This window comes from Alexandromys fortis, unplaced genomic scaffold, assembly GCF_014885135.2.
Source record: "Alexandromys fortis isolate MF-2015 unplaced genomic scaffold, M_Fortis_MF-2015_v1.1 scaffold_97, whole genome shotgun sequence".
NCBI lineage: Eukaryota > Metazoa > Chordata > Mammalia > Rodentia > Cricetidae > Alexandromys > Alexandromys fortis.
This window is the reverse complement of record NW_026067981.1, coordinates 3,935,733-3,956,659: the sequence shown is the minus strand read 5'-3', so window position 1 is coordinate 3,956,659 and position 20,927 is coordinate 3,935,733. Positions and strand designations below refer to the sequence as shown.

The 20,927-nt window shown below is 46.0% G+C and overlaps 1 protein-coding gene, 1 non-coding gene and 1 pseudogene across 4 annotated transcripts in view; all 3 read left to right on the top strand.

Annotated features, from left to right (window-relative positions):
* Mpzl1 (myelin protein zero like 1) overlaps window positions 1-20,927 on the top strand; it is a 42,686-nt gene that overhangs the window by 14,972 nt on the left and 6,787 nt on the right. The window contains exons 2-5 of one of the 3 annotated variants that reach the window (XM_050158374.1): window positions 7,093-7,259; window positions 11,791-12,004; window positions 13,066-13,198; window positions 15,872-15,977. In XM_050158374.1, coding sequence (XP_050014331.1) covers window positions 7,093-7,259; window positions 11,791-12,004; window positions 13,066-13,198; window positions 15,872-15,977 — 620 coding nt within the window. The remainder of the gene's footprint in view (window positions 1-7,092; window positions 7,260-11,790; window positions 12,005-13,065; window positions 13,199-15,871; window positions 15,978-20,927) is intronic. The other 2 variants (XM_050158375.1, XM_050158376.1) reach the window with 2 other exon arrangements.
* Window positions 1,189-2,471, top strand: LOC126511313 (heterogeneous nuclear ribonucleoprotein A3-like; annotated as a pseudogene).
* LOC126511355 (U6 spliceosomal RNA) lies at window positions 18,741-18,844 on the top strand. Its single transcript, XR_007594673.1, has one exon. It is a non-coding gene; the product is annotated as a U6 spliceosomal RNA (small nuclear RNA).

The window sequence follows — 20,927 nt, the reverse complement described above, 5'->3', positions numbered from 1 at the left end:
TGCCCATGAGTCCGTTCTCTCCCACCATAGGCTCTAGGTCTCAAACTCGGGTTATCGGGCTCATACGGCAAGCATTTTTATACTCTAAACTATCTAGCCAGCAAATTTGATATTCTTATTATCTTGAGAAGTATCAGATTTCCACATGGATTTTTTTTTAGATATCATTATTTTTGGTTGACCTTTCCCACCACCCTCTCCTCTCCTGTCTCTCTCCTCCCCCCTTCAATTTTGTTTTTATAGTACATCTGTTCTGTTGTCCTTCCCCTCCTAGAAGCCCTTCTCTCATAGGCCCTTTTGAGTCTTCTGGGTTCTGTACATACTTTACCTAAATGCACACACATAAAATTAGAAGCGAGGATCTGCATGCAAGAGAGAATGTGTGCTGTTTGTCTTTCTGAGCTTGGGTTACCTTACTTTGTGTATTTCCCAGTTCTGCCCATTTTCTTACATGTCATAAGTCCAGATTCTTTACAACTGAATAAAATCCCATTGTGTGTATGTTCCACGTCTCATTACCGGTCATCAGTGATATATCTCTAAGATAACAGCCACTTTTTTGTTTTTTGCTATGACACCATGCATATGAATTTTAGATCTGAAAAGAATCCATTTGCTACTTTTCCGCAGTGGGATTCCTGCCTTTGGTGGCTGGTGTGTAACTCAGCACAGACCTTTCGGTGTCTGGGTGTTCTCATTTGCGTGTATAGATGTTGTAATTAGACCCTGAGAACTCCCTTTTATGACTCTGAAGCTGAGCTGTCTGAATCCATAATAATTTAACTATGTTTTCCTACTGTAATAATTAAAAGGGTGAGGGGCAGGTAGGACAAAGCAAGCCATTCCTAATTGTTTCAGACACCAGTGAAAGCTCCCTTTGCTTGGGCTGCATGGAACGTAGCCTTTGAGGGAAAACTGCCTTCTTATTCTCTCTCTGCTCACATAGGAGGGCATTTTTAACAACTCCAGCCCTGGTCGTTTCGGAAGGTCAGAAAGGATTGCAGTGTGCTTGTTTAAAAGCACACTGGAATGTAGATTCTGCCATGGGGGAGAAACCATGTGCAGGTTTAAGCAAGAGAAACTGTTGCAGTGTGCTGGGTAGCAGCTGGCTGGATTCTAGCTGCTGTTATTGCATAGAAACCACCTGCAGGTTGAGTCTGAGTTGGAAGAGGCGAGTCTGGTCTCAAAATGGAGGACCACGATCCAGAGGAGCCAGAGCAGTTGTGGAAGCTGTTTATTGGTGGCCTGAGCTCTGAGACTACAGATGATAGCTTAAAGGAACATTCTGGGACATAAGGAGCGTTTGCAGACTGTGTGATGTGAGACCCTTAACAAAACCTTCCAGGGTTTTGGTTTTGTGACTTGCCTTTGTGTTGAAGAGGTTGCTGCAGTAATGTGTGCTGGACCACACAAGGTTGATTGGCATATGGTGGGACCAAAGAGCCATTTTTAGGGAGGGTCTGTAAAGCCTGGAGCCCATTTAACAGTGAAGAAAATCTTGTTGGTATTAAAGAAGATACAGAAGAATATAATCTGAGCGGTTCCTTTGAAAAAGTATGGCAGCTTGAAGCCATCCGTGTTCTGGAAGGCAGGCAGAGTGGGAAGGAAGAGGGGATTTGCTTTTGTAACTTTTGATGATCATGGCACAGTTGATGAAATTGTTGTTCAGAAAGCCAACTGCCAGTGGGCATGATTGTGAAGTGAAAAGAGTCATTTCTAAACAAGAGATGCAGTCTGCTGCATCGCTGGGAGGTCTATCAATGGGCATGATTGTGACGTGAGAAAGGCCGCAGGGCCATTAGACACAAGAGATGCAGTCTGCTGGATCACAGAGAGATCCGGGAGGTGGGTCTGGAAACTTGATGGCTTGTATAGGAAACTTTGGAGGTGATTTTGGTCACAGTGGAAACTTTGGTGGAAGAGGAGGCTATGGTGGCAGAGGTGGTGGCAGCAGACAGGTAGTTATGGAGGTGGTGGCAGCAGACAGGTAGTTATGGAGGTGGTGATGGTGGATATAATGGGTTTGGAGGTTACGGTGGCAGCTGTGGTAGTGGTCATGGATACAGTAGTAGAGGAGGCTGTGGTGGTGGTGGTGGACCAGGAACTGAAAACCAAGGTGGTAGATAATGTGGTGGAGGGAACTATGGCAGTGGTGGGAACTGTAGTGACTTTGGAGACTGTAGTGGACAACGGCAATCAAGTTATGGGTCTGTGGATGAGGGCGGTGTTGGAGGATGGTGGTGTCTGTATGGAGGATGCTCAGATGGTCTGTATGGTGCGTGGTGTCTGTATGGAGGATGCTCAGATGGTCTGTATGGTGCTGCCTGTGTCTCTGCTGGGAATAGTGGTGGATCTGATAGCAAAAGTTTAACAAAATGGCTACAGAAGAAAGTGAGACATTGTCAGGAAAGCTGCAGGTTACTTTGGGACAGTTCCTCCAAATACATTAGAGGAACTGTAAAGATAAAATCAGCCGCAGAAGGAACAATGGTCCACAGTCATAAACGTCACTGCAGCTTAAACAGGAGACCCTTCTTGTTCAGGGCCGCCATAGCATGGTTTGCAAAACACGCAGCTGTTTATCAATGCAGTGTGGTGTCAATTAGATGTATATTCTGGAGGTCTGTAATCTATTGAAGCTTTTGCTTTTCATTACACTAGGCATATTGCCCTGTAATATACCTGTAGAAGTCATACCAGGCATAAAAGAAAATTAAGGAATTTTTAACTTATAAAAGGGAAGGAAGAAAACATGCAGGTTTAAGCAAGAGAAGCTGCTGCAGTGTGCTTGGTAAAAGCTGGGTGGGCTCGAGCTGCTACTCTTGTAGAAACCGTGGGCAGGTTTAGGCCAAGGTTTCTTCCCCGGCTGCCTTCTCCTGCGAAAGCTGTGCTGAGCTTTTGACACAATACTTTCCCTTTATCTCTCTTTATCTCTGCTCCTCCTGACTCTCAGAGACACTCCCAGGCTTGTCCTTCACAGTGCTCTCCACGCTTAGCTACATTCCTCACTTGCTTCAGAAGAGAGGACGCTGCCGCCTGTTTGAGTGATATGATGGGGAAATAATGCTTCAAGCAGTGTGAGGCCTGGCTCGATTCTGGGCCCTGTGGGGAGTCCTGGGGCTTGAGCAGGGGAGTGCTGCAGTCCTACCTGGGTTCCTGACCTCTCTGTGGAACTCGTGCAGCCAAGTGAGTAGGGATGAAAGTAAAGACACCAGTTCGAAGGCCATTGAAGTCATCTAAGTGAAAGTGGCTTAGACCAAGACTGCAGTACTGCATCCCAGAGAGATGCACGTGGTTTTCAGACAGCTCTGGAACACGAGAGGGAAAGGACTCGAGAGGACTCTGGAAGCCTGGAAGGGTCATTTACACTAAGAGAAGGCCAGCGGACAGGAGTTAGGAGTTTGATTTGGATATATCAAATTTGGGACAGATGTCAGTTGTGTGTCCAGAGTCATCACTTTTAGGAGATGCTTAACAGCCCTGATGTGAGAGGAGGTTGCAAAAAAGGAACATTAAATGCACGTGGGTCCGAGGGATTATCCTGGGGCTCCTTAACTCGTGAAGGTGGGGGGCAGGGGAGAGACACAGGCAGCACATAAGAGAGTCCAGGGAGAATAATCTCCTAGAGCCAGACTAGGAAATTTAAAGGAGCGAGGTTGAACGCTGTCGGGTAAGATTCAGAAACTAACCATTGGCTGAGCCTCCGGGAGGCCATTGCATTCCTTAGCAAGGATATTTTTCGTTGGAGGAGTGGGGATGTTAGTCTGAACTGGGTTTCTTCGTGAGGAAAAGAAGGTAGAAATTAGAAGCTGGAACTGTCTGGAGCTAGAGTTTGTGTCTGGCTCTAAGAGTTATGTGTTCACATTAACTGGTGAGAGGCTGTTTCGGCACGAAAGGCCCCTTGCTTTAGTCACCAACTGTAAAGAATTAAATCAGACCCATCTCATACAGACTGCTAAAAACCTGTTAGATAGCTGACTAGGGTTTTTTTCCCTCAAAATTCTTGACTCTAAACTCTGCTGCTGCCCGGTTTTTTTGTTTGTTTTTGTTTGTTTTTAATAGACTCTCACTGCACAGGCCTGGCTGGCTTCTCCTCACCATTGTCCTGCCTCAGGCTGCAGCGCTGGGGCCTCAGGCCTGTGTGACCTTCTTTACCTGGTTACCCCCAGTTCCTCATGCAACATTCTGTAGGAAATACCCCTTTGCAACTGGGCCCTGAGGCAAGGCTCAAACTTCACAGAAATCCTTGGAAAACTTTGTCTATGGATTTTAGAGACAAGAGTTGCAGGTTCTCACCATCTGAAGCAAACGTCTGGAAACCACAGTCAGTCACAAGTGTCAGGCAAGATAGTCCTCCTGCCATGAGCTGGTTAACTGGTCTCTCTTGTGCTTTGTCTTTGGTTGGTTCTGAACCCAACTCCCCCAGGGCTGCTTTTCTGCCTGCCCACAATTGCAAGGCACGCCTTTTGTTTGCATCTAGTCTCAAAGAAAGGCTTATTTTGAGGTTTGGACCACAAATAATAATCCATTGTTCCCTGTAATAATAATCTACCCTCTTTGAGTAGAAAAAAAATTTGCCTGATGCAGTGTGGCTATCAGTTTATTTAAAAGAATAGCCAAAGTGCCCATTATATTCTGAGAATAAACATTTGCAAGATGGTTGGGAGGAATGAGGGGGTGCTCTTATTCTCCTTGGCTAGAGCCTCATTAAGCCTTGGGGAGAAAATGGCTGTCAGTCCGGTGACAATGCTCGCCTGTTACATTCTAAGTAATTGAACACAGCAGGTATTTATTTCTACTAAGAATACCTTATTTTGCGGACTGGTATTTTTAAGTTAACAGTTTCAGGGCAGATGCATTTAGCCTGTGAAAGTGCCTCTGTTTTAAGTGAAGACTGTCTTAGCAAGGCTGTGCCTCTACTTGGTCTCACAGTGGCCTCTGATTACAGATCTTACATGGGGGGGTGCATTTTAAAATTGCAAATGGCAGACACATTTTAATTAGCATTCCCTGGACTTAGGCTAACTGATCAGACCTGGAGGGTGACATGCCAACCCAAACCAGTGTGGTCTGGTCCACTCTTTCTAGAGTACCAGTGTCTCACGGAATTTTTAGGGGAGGTAAGATTTCACTCACAAAACCAAATACATATTTTTCTGCCTTGAGTCTTTTATGGGAAAAGCATCAGTTAAGTACTAACAAGTATGTCTTAGACTAGTTTAATGCTTTAAATATGAGTGGGGTAAAACTTAATGTGATTATAATTGCTGTATATCAGAATCAGATGAATATAAAAAGTAAGAATAAGGCCTTCATGTTATTAAAAGTACCCCCCCCCCCAACCTCAAGAAGGCTTTTTTAAAAGTTTGTTGCTTGTCAGTTTTGGTTTTTCAAGACAGGGTTACTCTGTAACTTGCACCTTTACAGGCTGACCCAGGCTGACCTTGAACTCACAGAAATCTGCTTGCCTCTGCCTCCCAAGTGCTAGGATTAAGGACAAATGTACTACCACACCTGGCTACCTATGGAGGCTTTCCATGGGTGAGTGGTCCACTGTGGAACAGCCAGGGTTTCTCATTGCATTAGTTACTTTTACGTTGCTGTGCTGAGATATCCCGATGAAAGCAGCTTATAGAAGACAGGGCTTGCCGTGGCTCACAGTTCTAGGGTCCAGCCTGCCTTGGGGAGACATTATGGCAGCAGCTGGAGGCAGTCAGTCACATTGTGTCCGCATCCCTGAGTCAGAGAAGTAGCAAATGCTAGTGTTTAGTTTGCTTTTCCTTCTTATTCAGTGCAGGGTCTCAGCCCATGCAGCGGTACCATCCACAGTTACTTCAGGGTTCTATCTCACCTGAGCCCTGTCTCCCAGGTCCTGTCCAGCTGACAGTAATATCCATCACATTCATGACAACCTGGGACTTAGAAAGACATCAAGGAAGCCCGGGAGGATATTGCTAAGGGAGAGAAGTCACTCTAAAAAGGCTCCCTCTGTGACACCAACTATACAGTATTCTGATGAAGACAGAAATTTGGAGACAGCGAAAGGCCAGTGGTCGCCAGGAGCTGGAGGCCATGCTTCAGCAGTGTAACTTGGGACAGTGAAATACTACACATGACACCTTCATGAGGGTTGCACACTGTTAGACTCGCTGTTAAAATCCATAGGACTTAGAGAGTCTAAGCCAGAGTGAGCCTGATGGAAACTAGGGACCGCAGTTAACATAATGTAGCAATGTCTGTTTATAATTGAGACAGATGTACCACACTAATGCCAGATGTTAGCAATAGAGGGGACTGGAGGAGGGGATGGGATTTGTGGGAACTCTACACTTTGCATTCAGGATTCTGTAAACATGAAGCTGCTTTAACTGTTAGTTTTTGTCCGTTAATTATTTTTCAAGATTTGTTTATTTTATTATTTTATTTTATATGTATGAGTGTTTTGTCTGCATGTATGTATGTGCACCACGTCCAGGAGATTAGAGCCCCTGGAAATAGATGATTGTGAGCTACCATGTGGGTGGTGAGAATCGGGCCCAGGTCCTCTTCAAGAGCAACAAGTCCTTTGAACTGATGAGCCACCTTTCCAGCCCCAAAAGGAACTCCCCCCCATTCCCCCACCCTCACCTCTGCAGGGTCTTACTGTGTCTCCCTGGCTGACTTGGAACTTGCTGTGTAAACTAGGCTCAAGAGATCTGACTCTTTTGCCTCTGGAGTGCTGGGATTAAAGGCATTTGCCACCACACCTGGTTCATCAGTTAATTAAAAGGAAAAAAAAATGACTACAGCCAAACTAGTGAAACATATTTAATTAATAAAAACTCAAAAATGAACCAAGGCTGTTGGTCATTACCTGCAATCCCATTAGTAAAGAGGCCGGAGTAGGAGGATTCTGAGTTCAAGGTCAGCCTGGGCTGTGTAGTGAGGCTCTGTCCCCAGGTAAACAAAATGCCTCCCAAACAGTTGTTAAAAAAGCCAAAAACCAGACAGTGAACAGCTTCTCTGAAATCCAGTAGCCTCTCTTTCTTTGGTAAATATGTACGTGGTATCTCTGCCAAATCCTGCTCTTAAACTTTGTTCCTTCCTCCTCAGTGACAGCCAGGATATCGGCCCTGGAGGTGCACACTCCCAAAGAAATCTTCGTGGTGAATGGGACCCAAGGCAAGCTGACGTGCACATTCGATTCTCCCAACACAACTGGGTGGCTGACCACGGTCTCCTGGAGCTTCCAGCCAGACGGCACGGACAGTGCAGTGTCGGTGAGCACCCCTCCCTCCCCTTCTGCCTCTCCCCCCATGACTGCTCCACTGCTCTCTTGTGATCAGTGGTCCACTCCTACCATCCGGTTCTGAAACGAGATACCACAAGGCTTTCTTCTCTTGCTTCAGCATGCTCCAGGAAAAAGTTTGCTTTGCTTAGCATCTCTTAAATGAGCTTATTTCCTCGTCTTTTTATTTATTTCTCTTGCCACCACTACCCTAGCCTGTCCCTTCTGACCATCAGATCCCATTTGGAATTGCTCACTTCCACACGGTAGCCTCTGCTGGACCATGTGACTCTAGTTACATTTTACCCCACACCTTTTCTGCTATACTTGTCCCATTTTTTTTATTTCTATTTGTTTTACAGTATCTGTATCTGTCTGTCTATTCTATCTGTATCCCACACACAGAGGTGTATATAGTCCTTTCTGATGTAATGATGATTTTTTTTTTTTAATTTGACCTGTAGTGTGATTCTGCAGCATTTACTGGGACTTTACCATGCCATGTATGCCAGGTCTTCCATAAAAGTATGTTTGCTCTTGGAGCTGGAGAGATGGCTTAGTAGTTAAGAGCACTTGCTCCTCTTCCCAAGGACCCAAGTGGTGGCTCACGACTGCAACTCCAGTTTCAGGGGATCTGAGTCCCTCTTCTGACCTCTGAGGACACTGCCTACACATGGTACACAGACATGAATGCAGGCCAAACGCTTTTGAACATAAAATGGAACTAAAAGGACATGGGGAAAGCTTCTTTGCAGTGTGAAGTGAGTCTGGCACATGGTTGCCAGGGTGATGAGGGCCACACTAAGCACTAAGAGGCTGGATAGACAGTGTGCGGGTGTTGTTTTCTTTCCTATCTGTGTTGCCGTGATAAGATACTTTGATGGGAGCAACTTAAAGGAGAAGGGGTTTTTAATTGGCTCACAGTTCACAGGCACATTCCATTATAAAAGAAATAAGTCAAGACAGCTTCAAGCCACTAGTCACATTCCAGTGACTGGAAGGAAGCAGAGACCCACAAGTGCATGCACAGCTCACGTCCTCCTTTCTCTACTATCCAGGTCCCCGCCCAGGGAATGATGCCAACGACAGTGGGAAGGTCTTCCCATATCAGTTAACTAAGTCAAGATAATCTCCGCAGGCATGCTCAGAAACCCATCTTCCCCGTGTTTCTAGATTTCATCAGTAATTAAGATTAATCATCACAGAAAACCAGTGACTGGCTAGAAACTAGTTGTATAGTAGGTGCTTGCTAGACATGGACCAACTGTTCTGATTCATGTCTATAAAATGGAGCTAATACAACCTCCCACAGAGGGGATTGAGAAGAAGGAAGTTCTCAGTTTGGTGTCTAGCTCTCGGGGTGCTAACATATAGAATTATGTGCTGGGGCTGGAGAGATGGCTCAGAGGTTAAGAGCATTGCCTGCTCTTCCAAAGGTCCTGAGTTCAATTCCCAGCAACCACATGGTGGCTCACAACCATCTATAATGAGGTCTGGTGCCCTCTTCTGGCCTTCAGGTATACACAGAGACAGAATAATAAATAAATAAATAAATATTAAAAAAAAAAGAATTATGTGCTGTTGTCATGTTGGTCCATCGTGTGTCCTTTGAACACTGGCACCTGCTTTAGCATTGTTCCTGGCAGGGAAAACGAGTGCCATCTGTCACTCAGTATCTAATCCGGAGTCAGGCGTGGTGGCGCCCACCTTTAACCCCAGCACTTGGGAGGTGTCTACAGAGGAAATTCCAGAACACCCAGAGTTCCACAGTGAGACCCTGTCTCAAAACAAACAACAAAAACCACAAGCAGAATGGCCCCTCTCCTCTGGCTACCGAGTGCTATAGTTTGAATGTGTTCCCAAAAGTTGTGTTGGTAGCTTGGCCTGAAGCCCGTTAGGGAGACTAGTGGTGATGAGAGTAGGGTCCCCACCATGGAGAGGGTGACTCCAGGAGCGGAGAGACTCGCCCCAGAACTCTGCTTCCATCTTCCCATGTGATATCCTCTGCCATGTTCTGACGCAACAAGATTCTGCTCTCTGGCTGCCAAGACAGTGCCAGCGCTCTGGAGTTCCAACTCAACCTACTGCTTATAGGTTACTAAGTCTACGTGCTGGGTCACTGTATGCCTATGCCACTAATCCTCCCACTTCTGTGAGGGGGTTGTGTGGAAGGAAGGAAGAATGGACCCTAACCCTCTCCATCACTCCTCAAGGAACCCAGCAACATCCTGTTGCATGTGGATAGATGGGAGTCCCTCACTGACTCCCCTGGTTTCAAAAACAAATCAAAAACAAAATCAAAACAGCTTTCTGTTTGACCCAAGTAGCTTTATGTTAGAATGTGATATCAAAGCTATGTACTCCTGCTGGGCGGTGGTGATACATGCATTTACTTCTAGCCCTCAGGAGGCAGAGGCAGGCAGATTTCTGAGTTTGAGGCCAGCCTGGTCTACAGAGTGAGTTCCAAGACAGCAGAGCTACAGGGGGAAAAAAATTTCGAAAAACCACAACAAACAAAAAGCTGTGTACTCCCTGAGGAAAAACACTGTGTCTAGGTTGAAGCAAATTCTTGGGTGAGCCTGTGTCCTTCAGGATTTAGTAACAGGGAAGCTCTAAACATGAGAACGTGTTCATTTGTTTAGCTTCCTTACTAGGTCTAGGTGGGCATGATTTTAAGTAAGACAAAACATGTAGGATGCCTGCCCTAAGGTTTCTACCTTACAGTAGCTGTGAGGGCAGCAGGAGGAACCCTAACAAAAGTCTAGGGAGTCAGTACAAAGATTCTGCTCCCATACATAGAGCATCAGTGAGGAACATTGCCAGTATTCCCATAGATTGAAATTAACCACACGTTTATTTAAGAGTGTCTAAAAGAACTCCGTAAAATTGAGAATTTCTCTTTAGTTTTAGGATGTCGGGATTATTCAGTCTATAGAAAATAAAGCAGCTATCAGGAAGATAACGAGGTTAAAAGCTTTTTCTTTCCTTTTCTTTCTTCTCTCTCTTTTTTAGACAGGTTCTCTATTATGTAGCACTTGTTGTCCTGGAACTCACTTTGTAGTCCAGGCTGACCTCAAACTAACAGAGATCTGCCGCCTCTGCCTCCTGATTGAGTGCTGGGGAAAAAAAGGCATATACCTCAGCTGGCAAAAACCTCCTTTTAGGGAGCAGTTCTGTTTATTCTCACAGTGTTCCTGCATTGTGGTTTGTGAAGGTTTAGATGACTCGAGGCTTACAGCTAACATGCTGCATTTCCGACTTGCAGGTTGTTTTCTTCTTTTAGATTTTTTTTTTTTTTTTTTTTTTTTTTTTTTTTTTTTTTGGTTTTTCGAGACAGGGTTACTCTGTGGCTTTGGAGCCTGTCCTGGAACTAGCTCTGTAGACCAGTCTGGTCTCGAACTCACAGATATCCACCTGCCTCTGCCTCCCGAGTGCTGGGATTAAAGGCGTGCACCACCATCGCCCGGCCTTCTTTTAGATTCTTATAGGAGAAGCGTACCCAGCATGCCCTGGCTTCCCTAGTGCCTGAAGTCGGGCTCTACCTGTCTAGCATTGGACTGACTTTTCTTCCCTTCTCTGTTCTTTTAGAGTAGTCTCATTCTTTGAAGTGCTCCCGTGGGACTCTGTCAGGATTGTTCTGCCTTCATCTATTCCCACTTCCCTTGTGATAGTTTCTTAGAAATAACAACCTTTGCTGCTTCTCCTTGAGTCTGGTCTACGTGCAGCTCTCTTCCTTGTCCCCAGTCTGGCACATAATACCCGTTCATTCTACTCCTTCGTGATGTTGGTCATCACTGCTGATTCGGAACGCAAGTTAGGGAGTATTTGGAGATGATTCGGAAAGGGAAGACGGGATCATTTAAACCGCGTGCTAGGTTGACAGTTTAGTGCTTATTTCCTTGGGGCAGGAGACAGAGGGAAAAAGGAAGACAGGCAGGCAAAATGTCACCTAGCAGGAGAGGTGATGAAACACAGAAATCACCTAGACTTTGAATCAGAGGTGGATATGAGTTCCACCTCCGAGACCTGTGACCTTCGGCAGGTCAATACAGCTTTCTGAGCTTCCTGTTCCTCACTTGTGAAACTCAAGTTTCAGGAAGAGGAGATCAGATAAGGACTGAAGAGAATGCGGAAGCCTGGGGTGGATTTGTGAAACAGACTCTTAGAAGAAGGAAGAATTACTATAAGGTTTATGAACAATGGATTTCTAAGGTCGTTTTTATGCTATGATACAGTGGCAATGACTAACTGGGTAATTTATAAGAAACACAGATTTACTTCTTACAGATTCGGAGTCTGGAAAGCTGAAGACCAGTGGCAAGGACTTCTTATCATGCCATCCTGTGGTGGAAGCCGGAAAGATGAGGGAGTGAAGTCCCTTAGCCAAACCCTCGCGTGATTTGCTCTCCCGCAGTGGGAGTGCTTTTAGAAGGGTCCCCTAATGGCACAGCACGGCTGGTCCAGACGACGGGAATTCTGCTCCGGGAGTGGCTGGCTCATGGGCTCTTGTTTTCTCATTGCAGTTTTTCCACTACTCACAAGGACAAGTGTACATTGGGGATTATCCTCCGTTTAAAGACCGCGTCACCTGGGCTGGGGACCTCGACAAGAAAGATGCATCCATCAATATAGAAAATATTCAGTCTGTTCACAACGGCACCTACATCTGTGATGTCAAAAACCCTCCTGATATAGTTGTCCGGCCTGGGCACATTAGGCTCCACGTGGTGGAAATAGGTACTTCCCACAGTGTTTGGCGTGATGGGATGTGGTCTCTTTTGTCATGTGTAGCTGCAGAATAAGATCTGTGTTGCAAGATACATTTGGCAGGAAATGTTTTTGGAATTTATTTATTATTTCTAAAGAATCTTTTTAAAATGATTTATTTATTTCTTTTATATGCATTGGGTGTTTTGCATGCTTGCATGTCTGTATGAGGGTGTTGGATCCCTTGGAACCGGAACTACAGACAGTTTGTGTGGGTGCTGGGAATTGAACCCAGGTCCTCTGAAAGAACAGCTTGTGCTCTGAACCGCTGATCCATCTCTCCAGCCCCCAGAATTTATTTTTACAGTGTTGGATATCAAACCCCAGGCCTTATAAATGCTGGCCAAGTACTCTACTCCTGAGTCACATCCCCAAGCCCTGAAGGGATGGTTTTTGCCTTCCAGCTGTGCCGTCCATCTCTGGACTCTGCAGCTTAGCCCAGCAGAGCTGACTGTTGGGGAGCTGCTGCCCAATCAACACAGCAGGCGGCTTCCCTTCCCACACCTCTCTCTGGAGCCCGCGGTCTGATTGATTTTGGGCACGTTAGTCGTTTAGTGTTAAGAGCAAGAACAACCAAATTGACTGTGGCTGGCTGAAGTGGGTTGTAGGAAAAGGAGATTGAGACTGTTTGATATTGTCAAGGGTGATATTTTAGTGTCTCCTAGAGCAATACAGAAATTTCTTCCCTTGTTTGAGGATATGCAGGGGATGCAGGTTCCAGTGTCTCTTCTTGAGACAGCCTTCTGCTGGCCATGGACTGGTGTAAATCCATATCTCCAGATTTGCTTTGACTATAGAATGTGGGGAGGAGGAATTGTGGGTGTAGAGGTGCTTGGCTCTCTAGTCATTTTCACCCGATATGCCGTATGGGCATGCCATCTGTGGTCATCCTCAGATGCTGCTCTGTGTAGTTTGTCTAGTAGAGGAGGATAAGTAAGATGGTAACTGATAAAGAAGACTCCTGCTTATTAACAAAACTCCCTTTCTTCTCTCTGCACCCCCCCCCCGCCTCCCCCTATTCTCTCCTCTAGACAATTTACTGGTGTTCCTGGTGTGGGTGGTGGTGGGCACCGTCACTGCCGTGGTCCTTGGCCTCACCCTGCTCATCAGCCTGGTTCTGGTGGTCCTCTACCGGAGGAAGCACGCGAAGCGGAATTACGCGGGGTAAGAGCTGCGATCTGTTAGCGACGGGCTGGTGAGAAGGAATCAGGCTGTATAAAAATGTTCTTCTCTCTGGGAAAGGCACCGTGAGGGACTCTCTGCTGTTTGCTCTTCCATTGGGCCCAAGCGGTCTCAGGTTTATGGTGTGGCTTGCTGCTAGCTGCGGAAGAAGATGCTGGTCTCTCGTCTGTCATTTCCTTCTGAGGCCTGGGGAGGTGAACTGCTCTGCAGCATTCAGGCGCTGAGTTTCCGTACCTTCCACTCAGCAATTAGAATTCTTAAGCCACAGACACCACTTACCTAACCTTAAGGGTTTAATTTTCCCAGGCATGGCGGCACACGTCTATAATTCTAGTACTTGGGAAATAGTTCAAGGCTGTACTTGGCTACACAGTGGGTTTGAGGCCAGCCTGGGCTACACGAGACCTTGTCTCAGAATAGCCCCGGGACCTGGCAAGGTTGTTGAACAGGTAAAGATGGTTGCCTCCAGGATGAATGGTCAGAGTTTGATCCCTGAAGTCCATATAGCAGGAGGGACCTAACTCTCATGAAGTGTCCTTTGACCTCCATTTGTATGACATGGTGTACATGTGTGCCCCCCCCACCTCGGATTCCCCACACACAGATAAATATAAAAGAAAAAAAATGAAATGAGAAAAAAAAATTAATCAATGTGTTGCTATTGATCCTACAAGGACCTTCCTTTTGCTCTACGGAGATGCTCTGCCAGTACGTGACCCTCCGGGCCCTGTGTGATACAGGGCTTCTCTTCCGCTGTTGTTCCCGCCCCACTACGACCCAAGCAGTTTCATTGCTTTGCTGTTTCTTGGTTGTGTGCACCTAGTGTGGGAGAGTCAGAGCTAATGTGAAAACGTAACAGGAAGAAGGAAGAGGTGCTTCTGTTTTGATGTCACACAAGGGACACCTGAGTGTAGGGCTGGGTCTAACGGCAAGACGTTCTCTTTTCCCCACTCCAGCTGGAAAGCTAGCCCCTGTAAGCTGTAGCGCTCACACAGTCAGTCTGGGGACGAAGGCCGCATTCGAATTGCTCTAGCCTGGGCAGCACCACACACACACAAGCTAACTTGCGCCATCCTAGAGGAACTGTGATTAGAGAGGCCTGCATGCCCGGATAGTGGGAGCCTCTCTCTGTGGGCTCTGCTGACCTCCACTTGTTAGCAGTGCTGTGTTTAAACAAGCCTGGCTGTTCTGATTCAGGTATTACTTGCTTGGAATGAGTCTCTTCTGCTGACTCTTGCTCCCTTGCATGGGGTGTGTTTTGTGATTAAATACAGCAGGATTGATGGGTCTCAACATGAGACTGATCTAAGGTAGTAACGCTTCAAGACCGTAGTTTTTGCTTGGGGTTAATAAAGTGGACGGGAAGATGTTTCTCCAGTCCTGCATGGCACCATGGTTGCTGCTGTTCTTAGTTTGTCATGTCACCACCACCACCATTTCCTGCTTTTCTTCCTTGGTACGCTGGAACCAGGTCCTACTTATCGTCCCTTCTTTAAAAAAAAAAAAAAAAAAAAAAACAGCTGACATAGAAGACATACTGGCACAGTAACAAGACTGCATTTCCTCTTCTGCTTCCCTAGACACATGTAACTGATCACATTGCCCATATGTGTAACGTGTACATGTTTAGCCCGTTCCCCTTGTGGACACTAACCGGCAGCTCGGCGCTAACCCAACAGCTAGTATGGTTTGTTCACAGGTGTGTTGTTTGGCCATACTAAAAATATAAAACATCCAGATGAAGTTAGGTTCATCTCAGCGTGTATGTGTGCGTGCCCTTCATGTGTGTGTGTGTGTGTGATTTCCATACATGAATTTAATGTCGATGATTTAAGACCTTCTTTGTGTTAGAATAATTGAACAGTTTGGCTCAGGGCATGTAGCCTCCCATTCCAGAGAGGGCAGTTTGCAAAGTACCCAGCATGCTTTGGTCTTAGTAATGACACTTTAAATGCGATCTTCTCCAGACTCCTTACTTCTTAGGTTATTATGTCAGTCCTAATGACCTGCTTCCTGTTCAGTTTCCCTGACTTATTCCTGAGTAGCATTTTGTAACGATTCCCTGATGCTTCTCACAGAGTTCAGTCCATGTAACAATCCGTGTAGCATCCCAGAGTTTCTCATGGGTCATGACTTCCTGGCTGTTTGTGTTTTTTTTGGAGGCTTTTGTGTTTTTTGGTTTTGTTTGATTGTGATGTTGCTAGGGAAACAAAATGTGGGGAACTAAAGAACGGAAGGAGAAGGGGAGCCACGGTGCTGGATCTGGATGTCGCGTGGGATCTTTGAGATTTATCCAGATGAGGCTTTGCTTTGATGATGAGTAAAGCACTCGGCCATTAAGCAAGTAGAACTTGCGCCTTTAAACATTTATCCTGAAAGGGGTGGATGGCAGGAGAAAAGCCAGCACAGCGCACAGGAAACAGTGTTGCTACTTGCCGCCCTTGGCCACAGCTGTCTGCCTTAGAAGAATGCCGGAGTTGGAGGAGCAAGGATAGTTTGTAGCTGTTGATGGTCTGCAGCCCCACTGTTTTGTTTCCTGTTTTCTGTTGTGCGTCTGCTGCTTCATTGTGCCGTCCCTTGCATCTCTGTACTTTTGTTTCCATTTATTGTGAATTTTTGTTTTCACATTTGTTCTTCAAATCGTCACCTCATCAGCTGCAGTACATCAGAGCGTTTGTCACCAGTTAAGCAGGCTCCACGGAAGTACCCCTCCGACACAGAGGGCCTAGTAAAGAGTCCGCCTTCCGCCGGATCTCACCAGGTAACAGCTGATGGCACTCTGCGCTAAGGTTTGGAACGCTCTAACTTCTTGGGTATGAAGGAGAATACTGTGATATTCTCACTGTAATCATGCAGAGGAAGGGAGGAAGATGGAAGAATGAAAGGGCTGGTCTGAGAAGACCCCGGGAGAATGTATATATGGCAAAGGACTGATCTTAGGGAAGTTTCTCACCCAACCACCACTAATGGTTATGAAAAGGTGTCTCCTTTGGCCCAAGTGCAAGTAGCAAGTGGCTTTGCCAGCTTTTATAGTCTTCAGTTGCCCAAGAAAATAAAATCTAATAAACTGTATTCTAAAGTACTCCGTAAGAATTTAACAGGGAAGAGCTGGGGTGATGCTTCATCCAGTAGAGTTCTTGGAAGAAGACCTGGGTTCAGTCTGCAGAACCCATATAAAGGAGGAGGGGCAGCTGGATGTGGTGGCAAGCACTTAAAGTCACAGTGCTGGAGAGGTAGGGACGATGGACCCTCAGGCTCAGTGACCAGCTAGCCTAGCCTAATTGGAATAAGTGCAAGGTCCCATTGAAAGACTGTGTCTTGCTTGGTGCTGGGCACAGTGGCCCATGCCTTTAATCCCAGCTCCAGGGAAGAGAAGCAGGTAGATCTCTGTGAGTTCAAGGCCAGCTTGGTCTACATAGTGAGTTCCAGGACAGCCAGGGCTACATAGAAAGACCTTGTCTGAAAAAAACCAAGAAGGGGAGACTCTGTAAAAGAGGGAGAGAGGGAGAGAGAGAGAGAGAGAGAGAGAGAGAGAGAGAGAGACACCCAGTATCCAAAGACAAGTGGATGGCGCCTGAAAAACCACATACATTCAAGGTAGTTCTTAGCGCATGCACACATTTTCATGCAGGCACATGTACACACACAGAAATTAGCAGGGAAAGTTGGTGTTCCCAGTGTTAATAATAAAACAAGAAATTTATTTCATGACCAGCCATAGTGGTCAGGATTTATGATGCAGAGTACCAGAAAATTTGTTTTCAGGAAAAAGTTGATGTTCTTGCTAATGATAATAAAACAGAAAATTGATTTTCTTTAGGGAAAAAAATTGAGGGGCTGGAGAGATGGCTCCAACAGTTGGGAGCCCTTGACTGCTCTTGCAGAGGACCTTGGTTCAGTTCCCAGAACCCACATGGTGACACACAATTATTTCTAGCTCTAGTTGCAGGCAGTGCAGTACCCTCTCCTGACCCTCACAGGCTCCAAGCACAGATGTAATGCACCTACTGATATTCAGGCAAAATATTCAAACACACAGAAACACTATTATCTGGATAATTTTTAGGCCAGATGAATAAGGAAGAGTGTTTGGTTCCTATTTACTGTAGGAGGCTCTGAAGAGAAAGTCTTTCATTTGGAATTTAGCACAGGACCCAACATCCTGCTTCCTATTGTGTTTTTACTGCACTGCTTTGAACTGTAACCATGTTATTGTCAAAGCTTCAGAGGTTTGTGGGGTCTGTGTGGAATAGGAACCATTAAGGACATGGTGTGATTGCTAGAGGGACTGATTTTCACAAACAGTAAAAAGGATATTTGTGTTCCATAGATAATATTTGAGGTCTTATTCCGTGGGTTTACATGTGGTGAGGGAACTTACACCAGACAGGAAACTGAGGTATTGTGCTGACTTTCTAAGGCACAGCAAGCTGTCAGGATTGGGGTTCACACCAGGTCTCATAGACAGCGGGTGTTTTACGGCGGCTGCACCAGGCTCATAACCTATTCTTGTCCCCCACCCCTTCCATTGCCTCAGTTTTCTGATTTGGGCCCTGATGAGGAAGAGCTGTAATGAAGTCAGGAGAGTTACAAATAGATTTAACGGCTAAAGAACCCTTGAGGACGTTCTGTTCTGCCCAGCGTTCTTCTGCTGAAAACAAACTCTTAGTTTTAAACAGTAAAACAATGACTTTTTGAGACTTTGTAAAATAGGTCACGTTGCCAGAGGGGCAGTGGCACATGCCTTTAATCCCAGCACTCGGGAGGCAGAGGCAGGTGGATCTCTGTGAGTTTGAGGCTAGCCTGGTCTACAAGAGCTAGTTCTAGGACAAGCTTCAAAGCTACAGAGAAACCATGTCTCGAAAACAAAACAAAAACCAACAAACAAAAATAGGTCACGCAACACTGTAACCACAGACTGCAGCGGGGCGGGGGGGGGGGGGGGGGGGGGGGGGGGGGGTGTGTGGAAACGCCTGGGCTCAGCTGTGTCACTGAACCAAGGAGGTGGACCTGAGAGTTTGGGCTGGGTGTAGATTTGTGCAAACGTGATAGAACGCTTCTGAAACCTGGAAAAGAACCTCCTGTGAAGAAAAGAATCCACGGTGCTTGCAGCTCACCAGGAGCTGGGAACGGTTTGTGGAGAAACCTGTTTGCGCTGGTGCTCGGAGTGGCACACCTTTGTAGGTGCTTACAGTAACTCCCAGATAAAGGGCACTCTGGACCCCCTTTTTACAGAGCCTGGAAAGAAGCCTCTAGAGATTCCAGCTGATCCAGAAGTAACTGAGCTGTATGTCACAACAGACTCCAACAGCGCCCGGCAATCTGGGACCCAGGAGTGTAAAATTTATGATGTCTGGTACCAGTCAAAAATGACTAGGCATATGGCCAGGTGTGGTGGCGTACTTGTAATACCAGTACTTGGGAGACTGAGACACGAGGATTGCCTAAAGACCAAGATGGGCTACATAGAAACCCTGCCTCAAAAAAGGCTAGGGAAACTAGGCATAGTGGAAGCAGGTAACCCGTGCTCACTGCGGCAGCTCAGCTACTAAAACTGGGATGATACAGAGATTAGCATAGCTCCTGTACAAGGATGACACGCAAATTCGTGAAGTGTTTCATTAAGACAGAGAAAGAGAGAGAGAGAGAGAGAGACAGAGAGAGAGAGAGAGAAGGAGGGAGGCAGGTAATTAAAAGAAATCAGTGGAAACCAACTGTCCACTGGGGTCTGGGAGCTGGAGAGATGGCTCAGCAGTTAAGAGTGCTCACTGCATTTGCAAAGGACCCAAGTTTGATTCGAGTACCCACAGAGTAGCTCACAGTTGTCTATAACTCCCATTCTAGGGGATCTGACACCCCCTTTTGGCTTCCTTGGGTACTAGGCACACACATGGTACACATACAAATATGCAAGCAAACATTCATACACATAAAGCAATTAATAAATGCTGTAAAGTATGGGCCCAGAAATGATGGACATAATGGGATCCTTAAATAAGGACGGTAAGCTGGGCGGTGGTGGTGCACATCTTTAATTCCAGCACTTGGGAGGCAGAGGCAGGCGAATCTCTGAGTTTGAGGCCAGCCTGGTCTACAAGAGCTAGTTCCAGGACAGGCTCCAAAGCTACAGAGAAACCCTGTTTCAAAAAAACTAAAAGAAAAAGAATTATGGTAAAGATGTTTTCTTACAAGTAAACGAGGAGCTAGAACTTTGCACATAATGAGGAAAGGAAGACGGGCCAGACAGGCAGAGTGGGGAATGAAAACGCTGGGTGCCGCTCACAGACCAGAGCAGCTGTGCTGCCTCAGATGCAGTCCCAGCGCTTGCGGGGTAGAGACAGACCGACCACAGGCTTGAGGCTAGCCTGAGTTACAGAATGGGGCTGATGGAAATTCAAGGGGGATGCGACAACACAGATTAGCAATAGATTCTATCCAAAATGAAGTATGCTGAAAACAAAATACAACCAGAATTTTCCATTTAATTTTTTTTCTGGGGGAGGGGGGCTTCCTTTGACTACGACTAAAATCATAGGAAGCAAAACTGAGAATGAAAAGGGACTTGGTAAACTCAGCCATATTAATTACACTGATTGTAACTATTCATAATACTCAGTTAAAAGTTGGAGGGGGTCAGGGACCTCAGTGGCAGTGTGTGTGTGTGTGTGTGTGTGTGTGTGTGTGTGTTGCCTGTCTGTGGAATTTGTGAAACCACTGACAATACTATGAAATGAATCGTATGATTTTCAGATTTATTGGGTAGATTTGTTTTGTTTTAATGATTATTTCCATGGTCATGCTAGGTCATATCAGAGGCTTCTATGCTAGGGTTCAAAATCTACTTCAGATAATCCTCAATCCCCACAATCCTCAGACACTAGTAGTCCTAATGGATGCTTTTGCTCACCTCAGCACCACCTTCAGATAATGTGTCTGCCGTACCTCCCTCCCAGGCTAGCCGCTCCGGAGAGTTCCAGGAGTGCCTCATATCTGAGGGTACTTTTGTTCCCTCGGGGTGTTCATCCAGGGCCACAGCATTATCGCTGCGATGAAGTTCAAGTGCACTCCCTACTCATCCTCTGTAGCACAATTTATAAAAACCCAGAGACAGAAACTGGGGTTCAGCCTAAAGGTCAGAAAAGCCACTGGCTCTTACTTACCTCTTCCTCAGTCTGAAATGGTGATCTTGCCTCCAGGAATCTCAGAATGAGACTGTGTGTGAGGGAGCTGTCTCCTCCCATTTTATAATCCTCTCTAGTGCTAGGATTAAAGGTGTGCCCCACTACGCCCTGTTTCTATGACAACTACTGTGGCTACCGAGATTAAAGTGTGTCGCCACTGCCACTGCCTATAAGGCTGATCAGGGCAGCTGTTTTATTCTCTGAACTTCAGGCAAGCTTTATTAAAATACAAATGAAATATCACTACAATCCTCTGCATGGTTTCTTTTTACAGGTTTGTTTTTTGGAGACAGGGTCTTGTCATATGTAGCCCAGCCTGGCCTTGAACTTTAAGCACTTCTCCTATCTTAGACTACTAAATGCTAGGGTTACAAGGGACCACCACTATGACTGGCTTCAAACTACTTTCTTTTGCAGCCCTTTTTTCTCAGCCTCAGATGGCTGCCTTGCTTTTGGCATCATGTAAAAATCGGTAAAAGGGAGAAACTCCTGGTCTCCTCGTGTACAGTCTCTATCATGAATGAGACATT